The following is a 27,795-nucleotide window of genomic DNA, read 5'->3' as shown; positions in this document are numbered from 1 at the left end:
ATTTGATCACGCCCCGACCGAAATTATCACCTCATAATATTCAAAGAATGATTCCTTATTACTTATATTTATATAATTTTAAGCCATCGTACGATTAAATATTTAAATATGAATAAGCAAACCCCGCTGGCGCCTCAGTTTGGCGACATTTGTATTATGGGTTATATAGTACAAAATCGATACGTAGTGTTATCACAGGCAAAGACACTGGAAAATGTAAACATATGTAGATAATAACTTAATATATCGTATTTTATACCAAATGCAATTTTTCTAGACTAAAAATATGTGCGTCATTTAAGTCTTGAAAGCTAAAATAATTATTTCCTATGACACTACGTTGTAGCTAATGTTTTTTTTTAAAACCCATTTGTTTCCCCAATTATATAATCATTTAAAGTTTTACTTCACATGCAGCATCTATGTGCTCCATAATGGCGAGACCAGTAGAGATTTTTTAAAAAAAAATAATTAAATGATATCCACCTTTCAGTTTTAAAAGCACTTAATGAACAGAATGTATTTGTATCTTTCAAGTTTATTTTATTTTAAAGCACACTGAAGCACGTGAAATTTCAACGCTAAAGGTTGTGCTTTTAAAAACTGATAAAATACAATTGTGATCTATATATGATACACGTTTCAGAAATAAATTGATTTACACTATCTGTTAATTGTTCATTTTTCAATTACAGGTAGATTGGTTTTCACTTTGTTATATATAATTTGTCAAACAGCTTTGAATCCATTTCACGAAAGAGATGCTGTTGTGTTTCGACAAGCGTTGTCGGAATATGAATGATTACTCAAACATAACTATTAGGTCTTCCCGAAGATCAAGTTCAAGTTACCCAATATCGGTAAATAACACGACTTATAAACAATCAAGGTTTCAATTAAATATTGTTCCAAATTGTTTATTGACCTCTTTTACAAATTTTGTGGATTCAGAACAAATTCGACCGTAGGGAAATAAATTGATTTTTAAAGGGGATAAAAATCACTGTACTTATTGTCATGTGCTCTTAACTCGGCTGTCTACCATTGTGTTGCTAATGGGAAATAAAAATCAATATATTTAGGTAAAATAAAAAGTCAAAAGAACGTGACGACATTATGATAATTAATTAGAGTATTTCATTAGTTAACGTGAATTTTCCTCTGCTTGTTAAAACCTTTATTTAGTTGAAAACTGAATGGAAAAATGATTCTTTGAACCAGTAACCATAGTGTATAATAAAAATGTGGCTTGTTCTAATATTTCAAACTTGGATACTCTGTTGCACATTTCAACGTAAGTTTTAAATTTCATGGTATAATGATTTTATTAATGTTTATTGTTTTGTATTCATTCATAATAATTATGGTAACTGTAATTAGATGTTATTGTTTTATTGTAAATTTGTAAATGAGAGAGAGAGAGAGAGAGAGAGAGAGAGAGAGAGAGAGAGAGAGAGAGAGAGAGAGAGAGAGAGAGAGAGAGAGAGAGCTTTCCCTCTTTTCACATAAACTATTCTACAAACCTGAAATAATAGAAAATAGTTTCACTGGAGGATAAAATAGTGGAGGAGTAAATATATTTAATACATGTAATATATTTTGAAAAAAGGTTTATTTACTATTTTTTGATTGTAAACTGAAATACATTTTATAAACCAAATTCACGCAAATAAAGATGTAGTTAATTTACACATGAAATAAGCCTTAAAACATTTTCTTACGTTAAACTGCATATATATGTTTGTAGTTTATAGCTATCGTACCGTTTGTGGTTTTTTTTATAAACCCTTAAAAACCTACGATTAGCAGTGTATAATCCGTCGTTAATTTTAAGGTATCTCACTCCTCACGTTTTGATTTCATTGCGCAGATGTTCATTATATTTTAAATAAATATGATTTTATTTATCTTATTCTCACAGAAAGATCATCATTTCATAATTACACAACATTCATAAAGAAAATCCATTTGAATTCAAGAATCAAACAAGTTATGGATGGAACTATTTTCTCGTGCGGAAGGTTTTTTTAGACGAGAATGACAAAATCATGCAGTTTTATGAATTTTCAATAATTTAATTCTGGTTGTAATGTGCTTTCTGATTGGCTAAAAAGACATTTACAAAACTAAATTTTTAGAGAATGATTGGAGTTTAGCATAAATCATGCAAATATATAGAAATCGTCTGAATTTTTGAAACCAATTTTTGCGAGAATTTTACTTTTGAAGTCATATACCTAAAATTTGACATAACCGACCCCCATGTTTTATTATGTCAAAATGATACAGAATACATATCCTGACAAACTGGATTAATCTTATAAAATTCTTGATATCCAAAATGTGGTGTTTTTTTTCAAATCAAATTGTAACTATTATAGAAATTGTCTATTTTAAGTGCAAAACGGTCACATAAAAAGCTTCGTACAATTTTTTTTCGTGATCCCTCAATTCAGTGTTACCACTGTGCATAATTAAAAACGATATTTCAAGAAAAAAGTTTGCTTAATCAAAAATACTGACAACAAATCCTAATCAGGCTGAAATCGCATTTTAGGTGCAAAAAGGTCAAATTAAATTGGCCATAACTCAGAGGGATGAACACTGACCTCCCATTATCTTTGTATTTTTCAAGTATGTTTTGTATACGGATTTCAAAGAAATACTTCTCAAGAATTTCTGAAATTTGATACAAGAACATTGAGGAGTGGGATAACTGTAAATATTTACATTTGCAAATATTTTTCCTTGTATAAACCTATAGAAAAGCGAAAACGTTCAATTCTGTATTCATGAACGTTTTCGTGACGTCACAATGATCTTATCGCTTGTCGCTTGGATTTATTGTAAAAATCTCGGTCTTCTTAACAGTGCGTCTACGAGAGAGTCAGGCAGATTCCAAAAATGTCAATTTCTGGAGTTTTAATAATTGTTATCATTTGTCTCAAAAATCCAAGAGGGGTTGCCAACAATGAAGAAAATTGATATTAAAGTTTGTTTATTTGGTTTGTATTCTAAGGCCATGGTACCATAATTTCTTGATGTAAGGCGGCGTGAAATCTAATACAACTTAAATGGGTTCCATATATGTGCCTAAGAATTTTGCCATAATTCAAAACATTTCATAGATAACATGTACATTTATTGATTACACTGTAATTAGGGGCCTAATTGATTGCAAAATATCAAAATTCCGATGTTATCTGTTGTCATGACAACCCAATAAATGTAACTGGTAACTGGCCAGAATTAATGTCTACCATTGCGAAAATAATCTCAATATAAAAAAGGGTTTGGACGCCCCATTTCAAATTTTCAATAAATATTTAGAAAAAATGATTGTTAAAAAATGTAGAATTAAAATTTTATGTTTGGGTTTTAAGGGATTATGAAATACTTCTAATTTTAGTGGAGGTGACTAGATAAATTTAGATAATTTAATACAAAAAATCCAAAAATTTAAGTTAAAATTAGTTTTCTGAGATATTATAATGCATAAATGGTTAGAAAAATTAAAATAAACAAATACGTTGCTCAATGTCTTCTAAATTTCGTATCATATGGTGGAAAACAGAGTTTAGATTAATTTCCCTTTGCTTCACCTCTGGTTATCTCCCCTTTTATTGCTCTCCCCAAAGGAGGTAGAAAATTTAAAAATAAATAATGAATGAATGAATAGATAAGTAAATAAATAAATAAATAAAATCTAGTAAATAAACAAATAAATGAATTAGATTAAAATATCTGAAGTTGTAGAATTCCTGTTTTTTTTTATCTGTCATAATTTCATCCAAGTCGTCACTGTCAGAGATGAATTATACACTAACGAGGCCAACACTCGACTCGAAAGGTAAATGAGGTTCATGGGCCACGTCGCTTACCTGAGCAATAATTTTGATCCCAATACGAAAGTTGCATAAACTTGAAACTTAAATTGCTTTCATGTCAAATTCTCTTTTATTAAAATCAACGTGTAGAAATAAAAATTGTAGATGTGATGTTGACAACTTGTAACGGACAGATAGACAGTTTTGTTTACCAAGACGGAATAAATAGTGACGTCTGCTACTGGCTGGGTACCACGACATCAAACCTCACCGGGGCCTACGCTAAATGCGTTAGTGAAGGGGGATACCCCGCCCTTGTAGCTGACGTTTCAATGGATAATGCCGTGGATGCGTTTTTGACTTCTAAGGGGTAAGTTCTATATGAATTTCCTTGATCGCCCTAAAGATTTAAGGTAGGTCCCTACTCGAAAGACGTCATCACTGATAGTTCTGTATACACTTTATTAATTTTTTTTAACTATCGTTAATGATTGAGACATGTTTATTGTATAGACGTTGAATTAATAACAGTAGCAGACTGATATTTTAAATTTTGTGATAAATTTCATTTTTTTATTTGGTATACATTTCATACAAAATGTCTTGGTAATGTGTTTCTCACATAATAATTGGTTTATAAATATATATTTAAAACTTGTTCGACTTGAAAAATGTATTTAAACTTAAAAAAAATGGAAATTGCTCGAATAAAGGGTATACATATACATATTGTGGAGATTAAAAAAAAGTAGTTAAGAAATGGATTTTTTATTTACATAAGATGTCAAACTAATAATCTTAAAAAAAAGCATCACTTTAACCTTTTTTGCAAAAAATTTAACTAATTTGGTTTTTCCGTTTTTATTTCCGTTTTATACTCGGACCAACAAAAAACACTTACGGGAATATAAATAAATATTGAAAATTGCTCTAAGAAAACACAATGCAATATATCTGAGTACTTTCATTCCGTTTGCATTGTGCCCGATATAGTTATTTAGGAAACAATAATATCAATGAAAATCTTAAGTAAAAGTGACAAAAATGGGAACATTTGGTCGAGTATACTTATTATTGATCATCTAGCATTTTTGCAACATGTACAATTATGTTTAATCCACCCAACAGCTGAATTGCTTAAACAATTCAATTTAGAGCGAAAATACTTCGCAAATACATTAAGGTTTTTCTTTATAATTGTATTTAGCCTCGGTAGTACAGAGGTTTACATTGGCTACGATGTGGACACCACCGTGACCAATTACCGGCTCAGGACGTTGTCGGGACAGCTACAATCCTATGAGAACTTCTTCTCCTACAACATGAACAGCGCCACCTGGCATTGCGTATCAATGTACTCAAGCGCCTGGTTTGCAGAGAAATGCGACGAGGACTACCATTTTCTCTGTAGCAACTTGTCAAACATACTCGGTACGTTTTTAAAGGATTACATTAATACTATGATATTGTTTATCTATATTTATATATCACTGTGGTGATAATATTGTATCAAGTAAAGGACGTTGGCATGGACCAAATGTTTTTACCATTAAAGTGTTGATAGATTGACACATCCTCATTCACCAATGGTCCTGAAGGCTCAAACAAAATTGTGATTTCGACTTTCTAAATCAATGATCCCAAAATACTGACCACAAAACAAGTCTTCATACCTTTGAGTTTGAATAAACAAAACAGCAAAAAATTTATCAACAAAAACACGAGCTATTTTCACAAACCACTATAAATCAAAATAAGTTCTAATCATTTACACACCATTTGATTGGAGGAAAGAAAGTATGGTCAAGGTGTGCAAAAAAATCTTTAGTTTAAGAAGGCTGTATGGTCAACAACCACCAGGTCTGCCAACAATTTTGAACATATGGTTTGTTTAAATATAAACTATTATTTAGTACGGAAAAAATCAACATATCTCACCTTTTAAATTTGGACATTTCCCTACATTTTTATATAGAGCTCTCCTTCAAAAGGAGATCAATACAGTCTAATAATGACCACGACCATCGGACCCTCTTAACTCTGTAAAATTGTAATATCTATCATAGACAAAACATAAACCTGATGATTTTTATTCGATGCTTCTCTTAGATGTGTATAATATATGGAAATATAGCCAAGGTATTACAGTTATATCTATATTCACAGACATCTGGATAGTTTGCGGACTATATACAGTCACTCTTTGTTTACGAAGCGTAAAGATTTTAAAAGAACAATAGAACCCCCCCCCCCCCCCCCCCCGGTCGGTTTTCTGCGTTATTCATCCAAACTGTCATTTATACATGCATGTTTGTATTATAGAAGAACACGACGGTGTCTGGAATGAATTATCAAATGATCTCTATAATCTCGAGAATATCATTGGAACACTTTTCATCCCCAATCAGTTCGGTTCACGATTTTTGAACGATCTAATCTCAAAAATCTAATCTCATAAATTCGAAAAAGTTCCTGTATATTACCATCCCTTTCTTCTCTATCTGTTATAGTGCATTATTCTTTGCAAATATTTAATCCCGGAATGAAAAGATGCATTATGTTTTATTCTATTGGGAACCCGTGTTTGCGAAGAACGTATTAATAATGTAATGGAGTTTAAAACATTTTGTATTTGAAGACCATGAGGTAAAAGGTTTTTGCTTGCATACTGTGTCTTTTTAGTAACCAGTCCTCGATAAAATGATTATTACTAATGGTATTTTTACAGCACCACCAACAACCACAACACCTCAGACAACTACGGAATATTCATCCACAACAGAATCCACAACATATCCATCCACTTCATCGCCATCCTCTTCATCGGAATCCACATCCACAACAACATCTCCACCCACTTCATCGCAATCCCCATCCACAACAACATTTTCATCTCTCTCATCGCAATCCACATCCACAACAACAACTTCATCCACGTCATCGCATTCCACATCAGCAACAACATCTCCATCTACTTCATCGCAATCCACATCCACAACAACATCACCATCCACAACAGGAACCACAACGCCATCCCAAGGCTGCGCCTGTCCAACAAATTGCGTTCCAGTATCAAACACTGTTACAATAAACTCCACGGAAGAGCTCAACGCGAAAATAGCGGAGCTGAAAAAGGAAATAGAAGTGGAGAAATCCACACTGTCATCCAACATCCGCAAAAAGACGTCTGCAGACGACCCGCGGCCGTCCGCCAAAACATTCGGTTTTATAGGAGTCATCATTATTTCTGTCGTCCTAGGAGGAATCGTCGCTTTAGATATCCCAAGGCTCGTCATTGGGTTAAAAGGGTTAAAGACAAACGTGTTCAAATTTTGTAAAAAATTTAAAAAATAACAGTGAATGATATTTGTGATTTGTGACATTTGCATGTTAGAAGTACTGTGAACAAAAAAAAATAAAAAAAAATTATGTGGACGCTTCGTACCAGTATTGATTTGATAAAGTCTGAAAACGTGCTTTGATATATATTTATTTGATGTAAAATTAATACGTAATTTGTTCTTTGACCATTTGTGGCTTGGTGCAATAAATTTAACTTCTCTTTCTTTAGAAATAGGACCCAAACCGTTGAGGTTGAACTTGCACAAATTTGGTTAAAAAAAAAAAGCGGACTTGCGATTGTAAGTTAGAAATCAGATAAACATAGAGCATCTAAAAATAACCAGAATTTGCTATTTTCATACTTTATCGTATAAAAGTAAATCTATTTTACTGGGTAACAAATACAGAATCATGTTAATTGAAATTTGAAACGATAATAATCAATTCGACCTCAAATCTTCGAAGCGACTAACAGACGTATACAATTCAGCGCTCAAAATTCAGATAAAGTTATTCATCATTACTCTGGTGCATTACACTGTAAACAATATGAAATCCAAGAGACACATTGATCATTAATACTTTTTTATCACCACCGGAAACGTGAAATTCTTTTAAATGTTTTTTACATTGAAAGTTAATGAGAAGACAGTTTAAAATGACTTAAAGCTGATTGTATATCAGCAAATCCGGTACTATTATGGATCAAAAGTTCGGCGTTTATCAGATACCATATATTATTTGCCCTTTACAGACACAATGCACAACTCATAATGCAATTTTGAAAATCAAATAGTAAATGAAATACATTTGACACAAATTAGTTCTGTTAAATCTATATCAATTCAAATTACTGATCGAGATCAGATAACAAAGTCAAATAAAAAAACAAGCTGGTCAATTTGATATAGCATTCACTGACCCGATTATGTGGCTTATTTAGATCTATTTTCCCGGCTTATGATTATGATGGATTATGATGGATTTTTTAATAATTTTATTTCAATTTTTTATAATCCATAATAATCAATAAAAATTTTGATTAAGCTGAAATAGGGCTCTATTTAAAATCAAAGCAGTGTAGGTTCTTATTTTCAGCGTTTGTAAAATTAAACCTGAAAACTGAGTAAAAACAAAACTAACCAATATTTGAATATTGCAGGTTAAGCGTCATTAACTGTTGTTTGTTACAGTTTACCAAAAGGGTTATTTCATAAGACCCTCGTGACTGAAGTTAAATAATATCACAAATAAACTGCAAAAACAAAATGATGACATCAACTAAGAAACATTGGCTTTATTTAAGTAAACCTTCTTGCCCACAATTTGGGAAACAAACATTCAATAATGTTAGATAGTATTTGACAATGCCAAACCTTTCTACGTGTATCTGATAGGTGTGTCATTCAATACTGGATATTTTTGAATGGTTTCTTTCCAGTGAAGTTTTTAAGTCCTTCGAGCCTTGCTGTAAATGAAGGTTGTAAAATATTTCATTCTCAATCGTATTTAATTAGGTAATGCGTGTTTCTTTCAACAGAATTGGAGAAAACACATCTCAAAGTTGTCAAATCTGAAATTTTATGGCTATAAACCAGTTGTAAGTTGAGGTTTTTCTCCGTTTTTAGTGAAGCTATTTTAACAGGAAAAATTCAAGATGGCCACCTTCATAATCATGGAAGATCTTTCAATATCGAGCTCATTGCTAGGCCTAGAAGTTTATATGTTCTCAGTAAATATGGGCAAAATGATCAGAGTTTCCCTATCAAGGGTAGATATAAGCATATTTTGATAAATCTAGCACAAAATGAATTTGTAAATATATCTTAAAGAGTTATTCCAAAATAAAGCGTTAACCCAAAATAAAGTGTTGAATTCGTAAAAACCTGGTAAACAATACTACTCGTTATGAAAAGAACGCTTTATAAGCTTTCCACTTTTCGGACAACGTCATGGAATAACGTCAAAATTTGTGACGATATTGCTCCCATTCATAAAAAACCCCATAGGACCCTTTTCTCATGGGCGCAATCATATAATTATATTATATAAATAGTGCCTGTTTGGGAGGGTAACAGTTGAAATTGACACCCCGAGAAAACCATTGTCAACCGACGCGAAGCGGAGGTTGACAATGGTTTTCGAGGGGTGTCAATTTCAACTGTTATCCTCCCAAACAGGCACTATTTATTTTGTTATACTGAATGTCTTTTTTAAAATTTTTAAGAAAATTTTACTGCTTTTATATAGGAATAGCGTGAATTCTACAGCGAACCGTACGCGCATAATTTTCGCGCATGTAACATTTTTTAATGTTACCCGTTGCCAAGTGCGTTGCTAACGCTGAGGGTAATAGTAAATATTATTAACTGCGTCTTAACCAATCAGATTTCAGTATTTAACATGAAAGTATAACAATATGCTTTATTACCTAATCAAAGGGATTTTGTTGTTTTATTGCAAATTAAATATTTTCGTCTATTTTGTCTGTGTATTCAGGTTTGAAAGTGATCTATCGACTGCCGGTGTCGTATAATTTAAGGTCCGCCCCGTAAAATGGTCCGGCCGGACCTTTAATGTTAACATTTAAGATCCGGCTTTCCCCTATAAGAAAAGGTCCTACCCGTAGTCACTTGTTAAAATTTCTCTTAAAGTAATTGTTCTTTTTGCTCGTGTACTTGTATTTTAAATATGACTTTGTTTTCTTAATCCAGTCGGCCATTTGCGTATTACTTTGTGGAATATCAAATATTGATAGCGGATTAGATTTTGACCCATTGTTTAAGAATCTGAAAAAAAGAAGACCAAGAGTATTTTGACAATGATTTGTACACACCATTTAGTCCCTTTGTTTTTAAATCTCTTCCGGTGTATATGTATTAGCAGAGGGTTGCATGACAGGTAAACACAGGTAAAAGAAGCCCTGCAGGCATTCACACCTGTAAAAAAAAATGTCTCCGCTGTAGTGCTCTACGCAAGTAAGATTGGCTTTTTAGCTTTTGCTTTGTTTAATTTTCAGTAGATCAGAAACTTATGATAATATACTAATAACTTATACGTCTCTAGGTAGATTTATCACAAGTTTAAGATAATTAATAAAAGGTCGCAGATGTGGATTACCATAACAGAGGGTATACGTTGACAATATACATGTAGTGTATACATGTACGTACTGTGGTACAGTATTCGATCACCCCATTATTCTAAAAGACTTATTCCCTCTTTCTTTAACCAAACGTACAATACTTTTATATGTATATAATGATGCATACATGTAATTAAGCAAGGATTTGGAAACAAGTAAACATTAGTTTTATTATAAGTAAATCCGTTTCCATCGATAATGTTTAAATTCTATATCACAAAGCGCTTTAATGCAGAAATATATTTGTAAACTGCCTAAAAAAAATCCTTGTTGATTTAAGAAAAAAAATGTATCTCCATTGAGTTAAATATTGACGTCCTTATCAAATGGATAGTGTCTAGAGTAGCAATCTTGCATTGGTATATAGATTAATAACTCTCTCTCTCTCTCTCTCTCTCTCTCTCTCTCTCTCTCTCTCTCTCTCTCTCTCTCTCTCTGACTTCCATGTTGGTGAAGTGCCTAGTTACATATCCTTCGATGCATCAATGGTAACATTGGTATATAGGAAAATACTTAATCAAGTTGACACTTGTATTGACTCTAATTTAATGATGATCTTTTGTTTCAGTGGGTAGGACCCAATAATAAAGTTAAAGAAATGGTCCGCCACGTTGAAATACTGAATGCAGATAATAAATATTCATATGATAAATATCCGTATAAATACTTGCTTTGATTTATCCCTATAATCTTTTAATTTAGGACTAGGACCTAATATTATGGCACAGAAAAGGCCCACTTGTTGAAATACCCATTGATATTGATACTTGCTTTGATTGACCCCGATGTTCTTATAATTTAGGGATAGGACCTAGATGTAATATTATGGCTCGTTTAGAAAAGGTCCGCCCCCCCTGGTCTGAACCTTTGGTGAAGTTGACTTTTTTTGGATAGAAATTCTTTTAATTAAAGTCATGTACACAACATCTTCCATTTTAAATATCTAAAAAGTAACGGAAAATAAACGATTAATGTACCCCCCCCCCCCCCCCACCATTGCATATGAAAATGAAAAGAAGATCTTTTATATGCAGGTTGGGGTTGTTTTAAATAAATCGGAGCATGTTGTGTACATGAGTTTAAAGGAATTTCTACCAAAACAGTGTCAACTACCCCAGGGGTCTAAATTCAAGGGGGGGGGGGGGGGGGTCCTGTCCTCAAGCAACTGTGTTATTTTTTTTAAAGAAGAAAATCGGATCCCTTTAATTTTTTTGCCAGAAGCAAAATGCATATACAGCCGAAGGAATAGGACTTTTTACTAATCTAACATGTATGTCTTTAATTTCTTATAAACAAATCCATTCCTTTGGATATTCCCCTTCCTTGATTATTATAGTCCGATCCAAATATAAAGTTTCAAATAGAAAGAGGGATTGAAGAACTGAATAATTTATAATAATTAGCATAACTTTCAATTGATAATATGCCCTAGTCACAGGGGCGTCGTATCTCTCTCTCTCCCTATATATATATATATATATATATATATATATATATATATATATATATATATATATATATATATATATATATATATATATATATATATAAATGTATTATTTATATATATGTCATAGAGAGAAGAGTGGATACGATGCCCCTGTGCCCTAGTGCAAATAATAAGTAGCAATGATATCGCTTGCATGTACCGTTGTAATTGAATTGTAAAGAATATTTGATTTTAAAAAGGGTAACGTTTTTAAGCGTGTATCGTATTGGAAAGATGTGCAAAAAGAGGACTTTGGAAATGTCCATTGTTTACATGATTATTTCTAACAGTCAAACCCCTCACACCTGCAGGGTGGTGTGTGTATACAACACTTGGTTCAAGCCATTGTTTAATTAATGACACCAATCAGTTTCATTTCCTGTTTATATAAGATAGACCGGCAAAACTAAAGTTGAAATGAGAATCCAGTTTTAAACAGTAAATTTTTTTTTGATTTATTTGTGTTCACCAAGCTACATGTATAAGTATTTTCATTAAAACTACATGTATGTGCTGGATATTTACTTACTCACCTCGGGTAGGTACTCCTTTATAAGAATTACAAAATAATACCACTTACTCAGTATTTTGTAACAAATTAGTCGAAATTGAAAAAATATAAATGAAGAAATATACCCCGGACCTTTAATGTTAGGCGGACCTTTTCTTATACGGGCCGGACCCTTTTAGAGCAAAGGCGGACCCTAAATGTTAACATTAAGGTCCGCCCGGACCATTTTACGGGGCGGACCTTAAATTATACGACACCGGTCAATGGACTGCGATCTATTGGAACGCCGGTCAATAGACTGCGATCTATTGGACCGGCAACATATTTTAGAAAAAGTTTAATTGCTACAAGATTAAAACATAACTTTATTATGTTTATTTTACTATTGTTCTTAATATTTATCTTTTAGATCATCTTGGTATTGATTAACAATGACCTGAATGCATAATGGTATGGAAAACCTTCCGTAATTTATAATTGTGAACACAAAATATTAAAAACGGAATTAGGTAATAAAACAATTATTTAATGCCTGAACAGTCAATAGACCCGAATTTTTCCCTAAATATTCGGGTCTATCGACTGCTCAAGCATTAAATAATTGTATATTAAGTAAATAACAATTGTTCAGTTTAGTTCATTTATTTTTTTGGTATGGTACATTAAGACAATTACAGATAACATTACATTGTACATACAAATTGGTTCATTGTCTCTCTTCTTCAAAGAACTATTCATCGTTGCAGAGTGGAGCGGTTCGTATCATTGAAACATTTTATATTGCAACGACTGCATTTAGAAATGGATTTCCAAAATATTTGACGAAGCTAAGATCTAAAGAGTACAATTTGTCATTCATTTGACATAAATGCACTCTGACTGAACAAAGATCATTTTTTTTTGGGGGGGGGGGGTATAAATGGGATTTTTTTTTTAATTGCGAAAGACAAAAAATCGTTTAAGTATTGTAGAATTTGTATAAGAATCATTGACATAATGCGTGCATTAAGAGACAATGACATCAATTAAAAATCAAGTTCACATTGAATAGAAGTATAAGTGAACTTATTTAGAAAATGATAAATGGAACAAAAACGTAGTTTTTGAGACCAATATGAATTTAAAAAATAGTTGAAATGACGCATTTCCATAGATGCTTTATTTGCTTAATACAATTAAAAAAAGACTAACAACTGTTAAACGAACAAAAAGCATGTTGGAATACCTTTTATTTCAAATGACGTTTTATTCAGTCAAGACCATGCAATTAAATTCGATACTATCAAATGTTAAACCTTTTAAAATGTGTGGCTTTTAATTCTGGAAGATCAAATTCTTTGATAGAATGAAAATAATATTCACCTTCCGTGCTACAGAACCCCCTATTAACCACCACCCATGACGTACCTAATAGTATTCATATATGTATCCATTGGATAAGATTGTATATCGTTTGTGTTGGACGCTGTAATGCAGCGATGATTTCAAATTGCTAATCCTCTTCAAAATGCAAAATATTTTTATCATAAAAAAATAAAACATAACACAAAGAACAGAATCGATATCCTCCACTTTGGGCAACGAAGAAGAATGATTTTCAAATTAAGTAAAGCAGTTCTTTTGTTGGCTTGCATACATTGTTTATGATGTCAAAAAGATGATGCAAGTCAAAATGTGCTTTCATTATTGCAAACATCATTATGATAGCTACAGGATTAGAAATCTATTAACACATATAATTACATTTTTCAGTGACTTTGTCCGTGATAACACGTACCAAGTCGACTGTTGTAACATTTAGTCAAATACAATATTGGGACGCGAGCGGGGTTTGTTTTATCATATGAAATAAAAATAACTTGAAATTGTCAATAGTTTAATATTTAATATCTGTCAATATTTTATATCTGAAAATTGTACATTAAAAGATTATAATGAATCATTATTTGAATACTGTATAAGGTGAGCAAATCCGCCAGGCATGATGAAATATATCGTAAATCGGCCTTAAGCCCTCTGGGGCTTTATTGCATTTTAAATTCAAATAGACAGTGAAATAGACTTGACACAAATTAGTTCTGTTAAATCTATATTCATTCAAATTACTGATCGAGATCACCGGATAACGAAGTCAAATAAACAACAAACTGGTCCATTTGATATAGCATTCACCGACCCCATTATGTGGCTTATTTAGATCCATTTTCTGACTTATGATTATGATGGATGTTTTAATAATTTTATTTCAATTTTTTATAATCCAATAGAAGTGTTTTCAAATAAAATTTTCGATAAAGCTGAAATAAGGCTCTATTCAGAATCAAAGCAGTGTGGGTTCTTATTTTCAGCGTTTGTAAAATTAAACCTGAAAATTGAGTAAAAAACAAAAATGACCAATATTTGAAATTGCGGGTTAAGCGTCATTTGAAAACTGTTGTTTGTTACAGTTTACCAAAAAGGTCAATTGATAAGACCCTCGTGACTGACAAAGTTAAATAATATTACAAACGAACTGCGAGAATAAATTGATGACATCAACAAAGAAACATTGGCTTTATGTAAGTAAACCTTCTTGCCCACAATTTGGGAAACATACATTTAATCAAAGTACTGAAGAACTGACGGGAGTTGATTTTGTCGATGTTTGTTTATCTTAAAACCAATTAAATGTTATTTTGCATGACAAGTACATGTAGTTTTTAATTTGTATTTGAATTACGCACATTTTTATAATATGAATTTTTGGACTTCTTCGACAAGAATGTCGAGAAACCCCCATTTGAATCATGTTAGATAATATTTAGAGTAAAATTATTTCAACCAAACTATGTATCAGTAATACAAAATATTTCTCGAAAATTGTATGGATCCAAGCAATATTGAACTCTAGTCTTGTTCAACCAAATGCTCGGCTGACACCGTAAATCTCCGACAAGAATTTACGGAGACAGCCGAGCGTCGAGTTGAACGAGACTATAGTGAACTCTGGCGTATGAATACATACGACTGCAAAAACTATTTAAATAATTGTTCGTACCATTTAAAATCTAACTATTGTCAAGGTATTTATAATTTTTTTTTTTAAATAAGTTTCCTTGAAAAACAATGCTTTAGCATACATTACATCGAATTCATCAATCATTTTCAAGAACTAAGTCTTGTCAGCAGCGATGATTTGTACTGAGGTCCAAACACTGTTTCACTTTCGGTTTGTCTGAGTAACTGCATAGGAGAGTTGATTAAAATCAACTTCCAATAATATAAAATAGTATTTGACAATGCCAAACCATTCTACATGTAACTGATAGGTTTCTTTCCAATGAAGTTTTCAAGTCCCTCAAGCCTTGCTGTAAATGAAGGTTGTAAAATATTTCATTCTCAATCGTATTTTATTAGGTAATGAACAGAATTGAATAAAACACATCTCAAAGTTGTCAAATCTGAAATTTAATGGCTATAAACCAGCTGTGAGTTGAGGTTTTCTCCGTTTTTGTTGAAGCTATTTTAACAGGAAAAATTCAAGATGGCCACCTTCATAATTATGGAAGATCTTTCATTATCGAGCACATTGCTAGGCCTAGAAGTTTATATGTTCTCAGTAAAATTGGGCAAAATAATCAGAGTTTCCCTATCAAGGATAGATATAAGCATATTTTGATAAATCTAGCACAAAATGAATTTGTCAATATATCTTAATGAGTTATTCCAAAATAAAGCGTTAACCCAAAATAAAGTGTTGAATTCGTAAAAACCTGGTAAACAATACTACTCGTTATGAAAAGAACGCTTTAAGCTTTCCACTTTTCGGACAACGTCATGGAATAACGTCAAAATTTGTGACGATATTGGTCCCATTCATAAAAACCCCCATAAGACCCTTTTCTCATGGGCGCAATCATATAATTATATTATGCTTTAAGTAAATAATAATTGTTCAGTTTAGTTCATTTATTTTTTTGGTATGGTACATTAGGACAATTACAAATAACATTACAGTGTACATACAAATTGGTTCATTGTCTCTCTTCTTCAAAGAACTATTCATTGTTGTAGAGTGGAGCGTTCCCTATCACTGAAACATTTTACATTGCAACGACTGCGTTTAGAAATGGATTTCCAAAAGATTTGACGAAGCAGAGATCTAAAGAGTACAATTGTCATTCATTTGACATAACTGCACTCTGACTGAACAAAGATCAATTTTTGGGGGGGGGGGGGTGGATTATAATTGCGATTTTTTTTAATTGCGAAAGACCCAAAAATCGTTTAAGTATTGTAGAATTTGTATAAGAATCATTGACATAATGCGTGCATTAAGAGACAACTTATTTAGAAAATGATAAATGGAACAAAAACGTAGTTTTTGAGACCAATATGAATTAAACAAATAATTGAAATGACGCATTTCCATAGATGCTTTATTTGCTTAATACACTTTAAAAAAGACTAACAACTGTTAAACGAACAAAAAGCATGATGGAATACATTTTATTTCAAATGACTTTTATTCAGTCAAGACCATGCAGTTAAAATTCGATAATATCAAATGTTGAACCTTTTAAAATGTGTGGCTTTTAATTCTGGAAGATTAAATTCTTTGTTAGAATGGAAATAATATTCACCTTCCGTGCTACAGGACCCCCATTAACCACCACCCATGAAGTACCTAATAGTATTCATATATGTATCCATTGGATACGATTGTATATCGTTTGTGTTGGACGCTGTAATGCAGCGATGATTTCAAATTGCTAATCCTCTTCAAAATGCAAAATATTTTTATCATAAAAAATAAAACATAACACAAAGAACAGAATCGATATCCTCCACTTTGGGCAACGAAGAAGAAAGATTTTCAAATTAAGTAAAGCAGTTCTTTTCTTGGCTTGCATACATTGTTTATGATGTCAATTTCATGATGCAAGTCAAAATGTGCTTTCGTTATTGTAAACATCATAAATACAGGATTAGAAATCTTTTTTTAAAACACATATAATAACATTTTTCAGTGACTGTGTACGTGATAACACGTACCAAGTCGACTTTTGTAACATTTAGTCAAATACAGTATTGGGACGCGAGCGGGGTTTGTTTTATCATATGAAATGAAAATAACTTGAAATTGTCAATCATTTAATATTTAATATCTGAAAATTGTACAGAAATAGATAATAAGGAATCATTCTTTGAATACTATATAAGGTGAGCAAAACGCCAGGCATGATAAAATATATCGTAAATCGCCCTAAAGCCCTCTAGGGATTTATTGTATTTTATCAACCACGATCGTATTAATCACCAAATAACAGTAAAAAAAAACCAACAATCCCTTATTCCTTTAATCAAAATCGTATACTTGCTAATAAAGGTGTTATATGATCATTCACATCATAAATCGCATTCATTTTTTAATTTACACAATTCAAGATAACACTTTTATTGAATTCAGTTTGCAGTCGAAACTAATGAGAACGTGGTTTAAGAAATATTAAAAAATCTTTCTTTTATTTTATGAAACTTATGAAACAAGTAGTTTCATGAAGGAATGACACTTTAATCAACTAATAAATGAGCAATTCAACAAATAAGAATTGCATCACAATGCAGTCTGATGAAACGCAGTCTGTGGGTTGGGTATTACCTAGTTATACCCCCCAAGACTTTGGTCACTGCATTCCCATTTTGATAGTGCTCTAACGTCCTGATCGACTAAACGTCAATGAATAATGGATTTACAGGCATTGAAGGTGGCTGCATAACTATTGATCAGTTCAAAAAAATTAAAAAAAAATTGATTTAAAATTTGAATATTTTCTTACATCTTTATTATGATGAGCTCTTTGTTTAGAGGAGATTGATATAGTATAAACATGGTCACGAGCTACCAGCCCTCTTAAATACAAAATTAACACGATACATAGCTAAATAAAAGGGATATACTAGACGGATGGAAGCGAGAATTTAAGGGTAACACGTTGCGTAACTTTGATTAATATCAAAATTTGTGTTGCTGTTAACGCCTTGAAAACAAGCATCAATGACCAAAACTTTAAACAAAATTTGTATATACAATGTATTTACTTTGTTATTCAAAGAGCAATAACTTTAGAATGGTTCTTGGAAGCTATCATGTTATTTCCAGAGGTTACGACATTAATCCTTACATTTTTTATGAACCTGAGGTACACTTCAATTTGGTTTCAATCTAAATCAGTTTGCAAGTGAAAAAAAAAAATGGTTTATGAAAAATTGAAATATCTTCATATTTTAGGGACAAGTGATCTTAAATGAGGTCATTATCTCCTTTTGTTAAGAATGAAATGGAAGCATTAACCAATACAAACATTCAGGGTATTATAGCCGATGGTAAAGAACACAAGAAACTCAATATGCCGATAATACAACACTGACACTTGATGGTTCACCAGAGTCTCTTTTTAATTCTCTAGATACATTAGATTTCTTCTCAAAACGTTCTGGATTAAAAATAAATATCTCAAAAACCAAGGTGGTTTGGATAGGCTCAAGAAAGTTCTCATATCAGGTTTTTCACCATACTCGATGGAAACTCGATTGGGGTAGTGCAACTTTTAATCTGTTAGGGACAAAATTCTGTGTAGAATTAGATAAAATTACTGAATTAAATTACAACATACAACTGCCAAAAAGTCTTTCACTGATTCAACAATGGAACAGAAGGATTCTAACTCCTGTTGGTAGAGTAACCGGAGCCGAGACTTTAGTTTTGCCGAAATTGAATCATCTATTTATTTCACCTCCCATGCCTAATAAAACATTTGTATCCTCATTGAATACAGCAATATTTAATTTTATATGGAAATCTAAAGGTGATAAAGTAAAAAGGTAGATAGTTACTCAAGATTACACAAAAGTTGGTTTCAAATGCTAGATGTCCATAATTCTGTTTTTTCTCTCAAATGTTCATGGATTAAAAGGTTAACTCTCAAACACAAACCATGGATGAATATTTTCTTTGGCAATTAACGACAAAGTGGTTGTTATGAAAATGTTAGAGTTTGGGGTTGATTTATCAGAAAGATGATTAAACAAAATAATGTTTTTGGCAAGATGTTTCTCAATCATGGCTCCAGGTAGTGAACATGTTTAACAAACAGCCTGGTTATATTAAGAAAAATATTACCTATGTTCCAATATGGCACAACTCCTGTATTACAGTTTCCAATAAATCTTTCTTTAATAATGTATTGTACCAACGTGGTATAAAATTAGTTGGAGATTTCTTATCTGCAAATGGAGCTTTTTTTGATATACAATAAATTTTTTTTACATACGTTTAACTTGCCCGATGTATATGTCATGCAATACATGTGCTATTTCAAATTTATTAAAATCAGTTCACGGTGAAAGAGTAAATATTGAAAAAAATTGTACTCTTTTTTTATCAATGTATTTTGAAGTGATTTTATTGAATGAAAAATGTACCAAGGCAATTTATAAAACTTTGAACTATACTGAAGTGGTCCTAAATGCAATATCAAGATGGAATAATGAATTACCACATGGACAAAATTTGTTCATACAAGACTGTTTCAAAATATGTTTCACGACAACTAATGATACATCTGTTCAATGGCTACAGTACAGAGTTCTACACAGAATTATTCCTGTGATCTATTATTTTTAAAATATCAAGATCATTGCAAATGATTGCTGTACTTTTTGTAAAGAAGAAATAGAAACAATACAACGTGTATTTTTTTAGTTGTACTAATGTTTTACCCTTCTGGAATAATCTTAGTATGTCTATATATAGAAAAACAAAAAAGAGGGTTGGATTCAATGTTACCAATATACTATATATTTTGAGAAAATTCTCTAAATGTAGACAATAGACCTGTAATCTTTATAATTTTATATACAAAACAATTCAAATTTATATGTATGAGCAGAATTAATCTCAGCGAGATTCTCTTCAGCACTGGAGATGTGAATGAGTGTGGAAATGAATTGAAAAATAAACAAGTTCATATTTTGAGGGATATAAATCTTTTTACGGTAGGAACCTAACATTTTATGTTGATAGGGAGTTAAAGGGATGTTCAAAGTAAAAAGTTGAAGCGAGCAGAAGATTTAATTCGGCGTATTTCTAACATAACAACCGGCCGAAGTTGGGGCAAATTTTCCCGAATCACTTTGTGTGGCACTGGTCTGAGATTCGGAAGAGACGTCCGTCAAAAATTGTTCAGTCTCGACGAATCTCGCTGAGATTAGAGCAGAATAAGATCCCAAACTATGTTGATTTATTATATCATTTGAGTTTTATATACAAGATAGAGAAATATGCATCAGTTCAAAAATTTCAACTTAGGAAATTTGAAAAGTGCTGGTCACAGCTGTGGGAAGATTTCTTTTGTTTAAAATTGTATAATTATATTATACAGAAGTGGAATTTGGTATGAATATTATTATTCCATTTTTTTTTACCCATTTTACCCATTATACAACCTCAGGTTCATTTACTTTTGAATTTTAAATGAGTGTGTGAATAAAAGTGGTCTGGAAAGAGAGTGATTAAAATATTTTAAAAAAATCGACATCAGTTTAAGAAAAATTGTGTATGTTTGAATTTGAAAAAATGTAAATAATAAAAAAAAAAGAATGAAATGGAAGACCAAAGAAATAAGTATATATTGTTTGTTTAGAAATAATACTGCACATGAAAAGTATTTTTAGTGTGTAAAGAAAATTAAATAGAGATGCAAGATCAGCTCTTGGATGTGAAATTCATTTTAAAAATAACAGAGACATTTTGTATATGGATACTTCAGAGGTATGCCATATTTGTTTGATCATGATCAATTTGACCTAGAAAAATGAGAAATAGGAAAAATGCTAATGTTTGGCTTTCTGTCACTTTATATACACCTACAGAATCCTAAAGGACCGACAGAAAGACATGGAATATCCGAAAAAATAAAATACGGAGTTGTAAAGAGTAATGCAATTAATTTAGGTATGAATTATTTATACTTCGTGTCAAATTTTTAATACAGCGAAAGCCGAGCACTCCATCATAGCAAACTTAAAGATAAACTGTAAAGGGTGCTACTTAATAGAAATCTTAAAAAAAAAATGCATTTATAAATGGAATTTTTTTGAAGTACTGAAACGGAAATTATTGTTTTTATACCGCAATTTATACTCTCAGTATAGTGTATTAAATCAAATTAGTATAGTATATTTTATGATAACTCTTTGTAAATTTTCTATGTAAATTAACAACGAATTAAGTTACCATAACATCTAAACTAATCTAACCATTAAATAGTTTCCGTGCAATATGGCCATGCGAATAGTCATCGAAGCTTTTCACCAGCAGCATTGATTACTCTAGTTTTAAATCTCGAAGCACCTCTGGTGTAATCCAAGTCGCTTAGTTAAATTCAAGATATAGTATAGTAAGAAATAGTAAAGTGAGATATAGTATAGTATATTAAAATAAAAGCATATTAAGATATGGTATATAAAGATATAGTATAGTATGGTAAGATATAGTAAAGTGCGGTAAGATATAGTATAGTATAGTATAATATAGTTTAGTATTGTATAGTATAGTATAATATAGCATAGTATAGTATAATAAAATATAGAATAGTATAGTTTAGAATAGTATAGTATAGTGAAATAAAGTATATTATAGTAAGATATAGTATAGTATAGTATAGTATAGTATAGTATAGTATAGTATAGTATAGTATAGTATAGTATAGTATAGTATAGTATAGTATAGTATAGTATAGTATATCGTAGTGTAGTATGTTTTTAATATGTTAAAGTAGTATAAAAGATTTAGAATATCATATCTGGTAAAGTTTATTTAATTGTTAATTGTACGGTTTACAGATCAATATTTACATCAACCAATGATTATTCCCTCTATTTCTTACGAAAACTAAAAGTTAATTCATAGCTCTATAGAAGTGCCCCGTTTATCGATTGGTCGAAATCTACAGCAGCTGAAACTGACAGGAAATTGACAGGACTGAAATTGACACTCCCTGTTTATCGTTTGGTGTAAACCTACAGCCGCCTACGAAATATCACGGACTGCATGAAATATTCATGATGATGTCAGACTCAAAGTCTCACAGGAGACGATTTGGCTGTTTCTTTTAGTTAACGTACTTATGTACATTGACATTACTTTAGTGAATTTTACTTACTTTTCATAATCAATTTATTAATTACATGTAGTTAAAAGTAAGATGTTTATATAAACATTAAAATGCTTTCTTTGATGATTCACTTTATTGTTTAAATAATGCATGTATCATAATTATGTATTATGTTCCTCGAGACAACAACTACCCTTCAGATCCCCTGGCCACAGTAAATACTAGTAGTTGTTGTCTCCTAAGACAGTAAACTTGCTATTGTCAGAAAACGCAAAAAAATGTGTTTTATTGTGCCGAAATTTTTTTAAATTATTTCTCGGAGATTCTAATAGTTTGTTTATCATTTGTAAACTACGCATTAGTTCAAATTATCAAAATTTGAATGGAAGTAGCGACAGGAATATGACAATGTACTTAACGTGAGGAAAATGTATAGTGGCCGGTGAATAGTTTTGATGACATTTCAATATGGGTAAATATAGCACAGAAACTATTATACATGTAGTAACGCCAAACGTTGTCTATATATAAATATTTACATTCTACTGTGTTTTTCCATTAAATTCCGTGATGTTTAAATGCCTCTAAATGCAACACCTATTCACTGCGTATGAATTTACATGTAATTTACATAAGTAGTTCTCAAACAGTGATTTCTATGTAATCGGTTAAAAAATGTATTTCATAAATGTTGTCAAAACACCATGTTTTATAATTATTCAACAAAACAGTTGACTTTATTGTTAAAAGCAACATTTCAATAGTTATTTTTCATGGATTATATTTTCATGCTCGTCGATCTCATCTCAACGGTCTCTGTGAAAACCAGTTTAAACCGGTATTACAAATCAGCTGTTCTTGCTGTTACTAATTTACTCCCTCCGTGGTCTTCACTTTATATCGATTTATTTCAGTAAACAATTGATTTCTTCAGTAAGGGAATGTAAATATAAGCATTAAATGCTTTATTTTTGACGTCGTCGTGTCAATAACTGCCGTCAGGTGAGCAGACAAATTATCATAACGCGCTAACGCGCGTTATTCAATTTGTCTGCTCACCTGACGGCAGTTATTGACACGACGACGTCAAAAATAAATCATTCAATGCTATATAGCAAGTTAATTCACCGTAATTTACACGTGACAAAACATTGAGGTGTAGCAAAAAAACATTTATACAACATTCAAGGAATACATCAAATTTTAACAATGTACCTATACATACAAAAGTTGAAGTCTGAAATTCATTTGACCATGATAGCTATTGGTGTATTAATTTTTCGCTAAAGCATGAACTCAATGAGAAAGAACGTACAAGTGAAAAAGGGCTGTGAATTAAGGATATAATCGACAGATATTTATTTTTCAAATATCAATGAACGCAATATCTGCGTTCAAAAGATTTACGTGTCTTGACTATAATTACAGGTACATTTCGCAGAATTTCTCATGCAGAAGCAATTTTTAAGCGAAAGTATTGGAATTACGTACGCGTGTTCAGTGAATTATATCTGGTTCAAAAGACTGTTTTAAAAATAATTTTTTCTTTGGTTGCCCTTCCAAACCATTCAACAATGACATTATGGTTAAAAAAAGCTTTTTGTTCAAAATTAACGATTGCCTTATTTTGGACAATAGATTAATATCCATTTTAGCATGTCATGCTGAATTTATATAGATCAGTTTAGCTCTTGATTAGTTTCAATCAACATCTCTATCACCAGTTTCCATAAATGCATAACTTTAATTTGCCGAGGATGTTAAGCCTCAAGGGTTTAACCATCAATAATAGACCCATTCTCTTGCGGTTATCCTTTATGCAGGAAAGCTTTATTCGGACATGTTTCAGAGATTCAGTATACATGTACTCGTTAACCCTTCCTAATTCAAAACAATAATCAATATTCCATGATTTAACGTTATCTTAGCCATAAGCCATAAATAATTCAAGCATAGGCTTGACGGCAATATATAATATGGTACATCTAGCATTAAAGGAATTTTATTTTAGAGATAAATTTTGCCAGAATCTCAATTCAGCAATTTGTCTTATTTTGTCGCCTACCGATGAATATAGTTTTTATCGCTGTCGGTAATTATGTTGAGGTCCCTGCTTCGTTATTCAAACTTTTTTTTAAATTAAGATTTAGTGAAATGTTTGAGACTTGCTGTGTAGCTTTATAACGAGAGACTACAGATCAAACTTGATTTTTATTATGATTGATCAACAAGATGATAAAAAAGCATCTCATTTTTTATTTTTAAAAAATCTTTTACCGAAGTTTGCTTCAAAACTTACGAAGCAAATAAAACGACAGTTGTTAACTTGTTTTGTTATCGGAAAGGATAATTTATTCAGCGCTACTGCTTATATTACTTTCTTAAGTTTATATCATATCTGTTCTTATTAGTAAAGAATACATGTATATCGTATAATTTGAAAAAATAAGGCAGCGGCATCGCTTATCTTTTCGCGTAAAAAAAACTCATATCAAGTAAACTCAATTTATATGAATAATTTAAATACGATATAACGATATACTATTTGAGTATTCGAACAGAAAAATTTCAAGTAAAAACTACTTAACAAAGATTTACGCTACACTTCGCTTCAATAATTCTATTAAAATACAACTGCAAGGAAAACGATCTTTGGTTACAATTCAAAAACCTAGGCCTACATAATGAAAACGGTAATCGAAAAATCTTAATTTTTTGAGAGAAGCTTTTAAACAACTTAATTTACATTTACATGAAAGTAGAAATAATAAAGTTTTAATGAATTTGAAAGCAAATACGAAAAAATCAGATTTTAAAAAAGTATGAAACAGCGATGGTGATGGTTTGGCGAATTCAATGTCTGATCTATATATCTTTATTCAGATATTAATAATGAAAGGTGTTAATCAAGGAATGAAGAATCTTTCCTTGAGTATTATGAAGTGACCAAATACGGTTGGTGAAATCAAATCCAATATATTTGAATTTCAGATAGTTGTAAAAGAACAGCGGAAGCGAAACATGGGAAAGATAAATTGAAGCAAGAAGAAGATTGAAAGAAGGGATTTGAATTTTAATTGGAACATAATTTATTGTGCAAATACAATGTACATATTTACATAAATGGATTAGGCAGTAGACACTGCCTATGTAAGCCTTTCACAGAAAAAAAGATTAGTGGTAGGGTTAAGTAGAAATCAAAGGAATTAAGGTGAGGTCCTTGGTGTAATAAATCTGAAGAAGATTGATACAACAAGTGCTTCACTAGGAGCAGGCTGCAAAAACACGGTTAATTTAGAAAGCCCGCTTCTAACTCTATCTCCTTTGATTATTAGTGATTGAAACTTAACCTATTTTATTCTTCCTTACTTATTTATTTGAAGTCATTTTTGACTCAAGAAGATGAGAAAAAAAATTGATATATACTATAATATTATGTGGGTGATACGAACAATGTTGCGATGTGCTATATCACAGAATCGCCACTAAGTGGGCAATTACGAAAACAATATCGCCCTTAAGTGAAAAAAATCCCCACAAAAATAAGTGGGCGATATTAGTAATATCGCCCACTAATCGGCGATATTGCTTGTGTTTTTGCCTGCTTCGCGACAATTTTGTTTGCCTATTGCCCACTAAGCGGCGAATTTGTTTGTGTAATTGCCCGCTAAGCGACGATATTATTTCACGAACAAAATTGATTGCCTACATGTATAATTAAGCGACAACGCAAACAATATCGCCAATGAAAATGCGACATTAACAATATATATCGCACAAGTTGGGAACTAAAATCAGATGACAAGTCAAACCATGTAACTAGTAATGTCCATTTAACCCGTCCATTTTATGCTAACAATAAAATACTGACATCATCATGATTATTTCGTGCAGTCCGTGATTTTTCTTAGGTCGATGTAGGTTTCGACCAATCGATAAACGGGGCGTGTAGATTTCAGCCCTGTCAGTTTCTACAGCTGTTCTTTAGAGCTATATTTAAATCTACCAAGTATTATTCCATCTATTTCTTATGGAAAGTTATAGTTAATTCAAAGCTCTATAGAAACAGCCAGAATGAGGTTTACACGCCCCGCTCATCGATTGGTCGAAATCTACAGCGGCTGAAACTGACAAGAAAGTGACATGGCCTGTTTATCGAGACCCACAACTACCTAAGAAAACATAGGGACTGCACGAAATAATCACGATGATGTCAGACTCAAAGTCTCACAGGAGACGATTTGGCTGTTTCTTTTACCTAACGCTCTCATGTACATTAGCAGTAATTTAGTGAATTTTACTTACTTTTTACGCTTAAAACGTGCGAAATTCGTACGATTACTTTTTTCATATGCGATTAATTCGGCAACAATAAACGATTCATATCTAATTTTTTCGGTCGCACGAATATGTGGTCGCTTCTGCTCGTGCGCCAATTGTGAAAGGGGCTTAAAGAATTAAATGTACTTCAAATTTGTCAATATATAGTTGAAGTTTTATATGATGTGTTGCTATTATCCTTATTTTCGCACAAAATTTATCGTATTCTTTTTATGCTTTTAATGTTTACTAATTTTGCTAACTTCTCTCTTTCTCTCTGTTTACTTGTGGTTAAAACATATTATGTACTGGATTTATCGTAAATGAAAACTGTGCACGAAGAGGAATGTAAATCTAGCATGATTGATTATATCGATTTCCGTCAAGCAAATTCAAAAGTTTGATTTATTGAAAGTTCCTGGAATGCAATGATAAAATTCATCATTAGAAATGAGGGGAAAACAATGTAGGTTTCAAATATTTGAACAAGGTTCCATGCAAATTATTTTTATTCACGTTTTAACTTAATTAGATTTGCATTATTTAAGACAAATAATTCATTTATAAAAAAGAATGTAGTGTTAATTTTAAATTTCCTTTTTTTTTTTTCAATCGTGCGTTACAAAAATGAAAAAAAACAAACCCTAATAATTAAACACTTTCTCTTTCCTCTTTTCTTTCAGTATGTCCTCATGTCACCTCAAGTCACGACCCCATACTAAAATAGAATTTTCTCGAGGAGGGAAGGAATGGAAAAAGCAGTATTGCAAACTAACGACAATGTATTGAATATATTGGCCTTTGTTTGCAATGCTGCTCTTTTCCTTCCCAATAATTAAACACCGATTATCTATTTAACGAACTTTTTAAGATAACAAACACGCAATCAAATATTTAGCAAAAATACACTTAAGAACGTAGACATCGAAGGACACTTCGCCGATCGATTTTCGTGAGTTATATCCATAATAAGCGCTTCGCAAAATTTCATTATTTCTTCCTCT

The 27,795-nt window shown here is 31.5% G+C and overlaps 1 protein-coding gene across 2 annotated transcripts; it reads left to right on the top strand.

Moving 5' to 3' along the window:
• The first annotated feature begins 737 nt into the window (after positions 1 to 737).
• On the top strand, positions 738 to 7,282 carry LOC105337760 (uncharacterized). Of its 2 annotated transcripts, none has more exons than XM_034482883.2 (4): positions 738 to 860; positions 3,993 to 4,197; positions 5,035 to 5,258; positions 6,556 to 7,282. In XM_034482883.2, exons 2-4 carry the CDS (start codon positions 3,998 to 4,000, stop codon positions 7,179 to 7,181), a joined length of 1,050 nt encoding a protein of 349 aa, XP_034338774.2. In that variant the 5' UTR covers positions 738 to 860; positions 3,993 to 3,997; the 3' UTR covers positions 7,182 to 7,282. The 2 variants fall into 2 exon arrangements, with proteins under 2 accessions (XP_034338774.2, XP_034338771.2); XM_034482880.2 differs by lacking the exon at positions 738 to 860 and adding an exon at positions 1,075 to 1,294.
• Positions 7,283 to 27,795: the final 20,513 nt, after the last annotated feature.

The sequence above is a fragment of the Magallana gigas genome, chromosome 3, assembly GCF_963853765.1.
Source record: "Magallana gigas chromosome 3, xbMagGiga1.1, whole genome shotgun sequence".
Lineage (NCBI taxonomy): Eukaryota > Metazoa > Mollusca > Bivalvia > Ostreida > Ostreidae > Magallana > Magallana gigas.
This window is presented reverse-complemented; position numbering and strand designations above follow the sequence as displayed.

Excerpts from the sequence above, each read along its gene's own strand:
- LOC105337760 (XM_034482880.2), top strand. The coding sequence starts at position 1,243 with ATGTGGCTTGTTCTAATATTTCAAACTTGGATACTCTGTTGCACATTT. Across the intron at positions 1,295-3,992 it reads ACTCTGTTGCACATTTCAAC|ATGTGATGTTGACAACTTGT; the intron begins GTAAGTTTTAAA and ends TAAAAATTGTAG. Across the intron at positions 4,198-5,034 it reads GCGTTTTTGACTTCTAAGGG|CCTCGGTAGTACAGAGGTTT; the intron begins GTAAGTTCTATA and ends AATTGTATTTAG.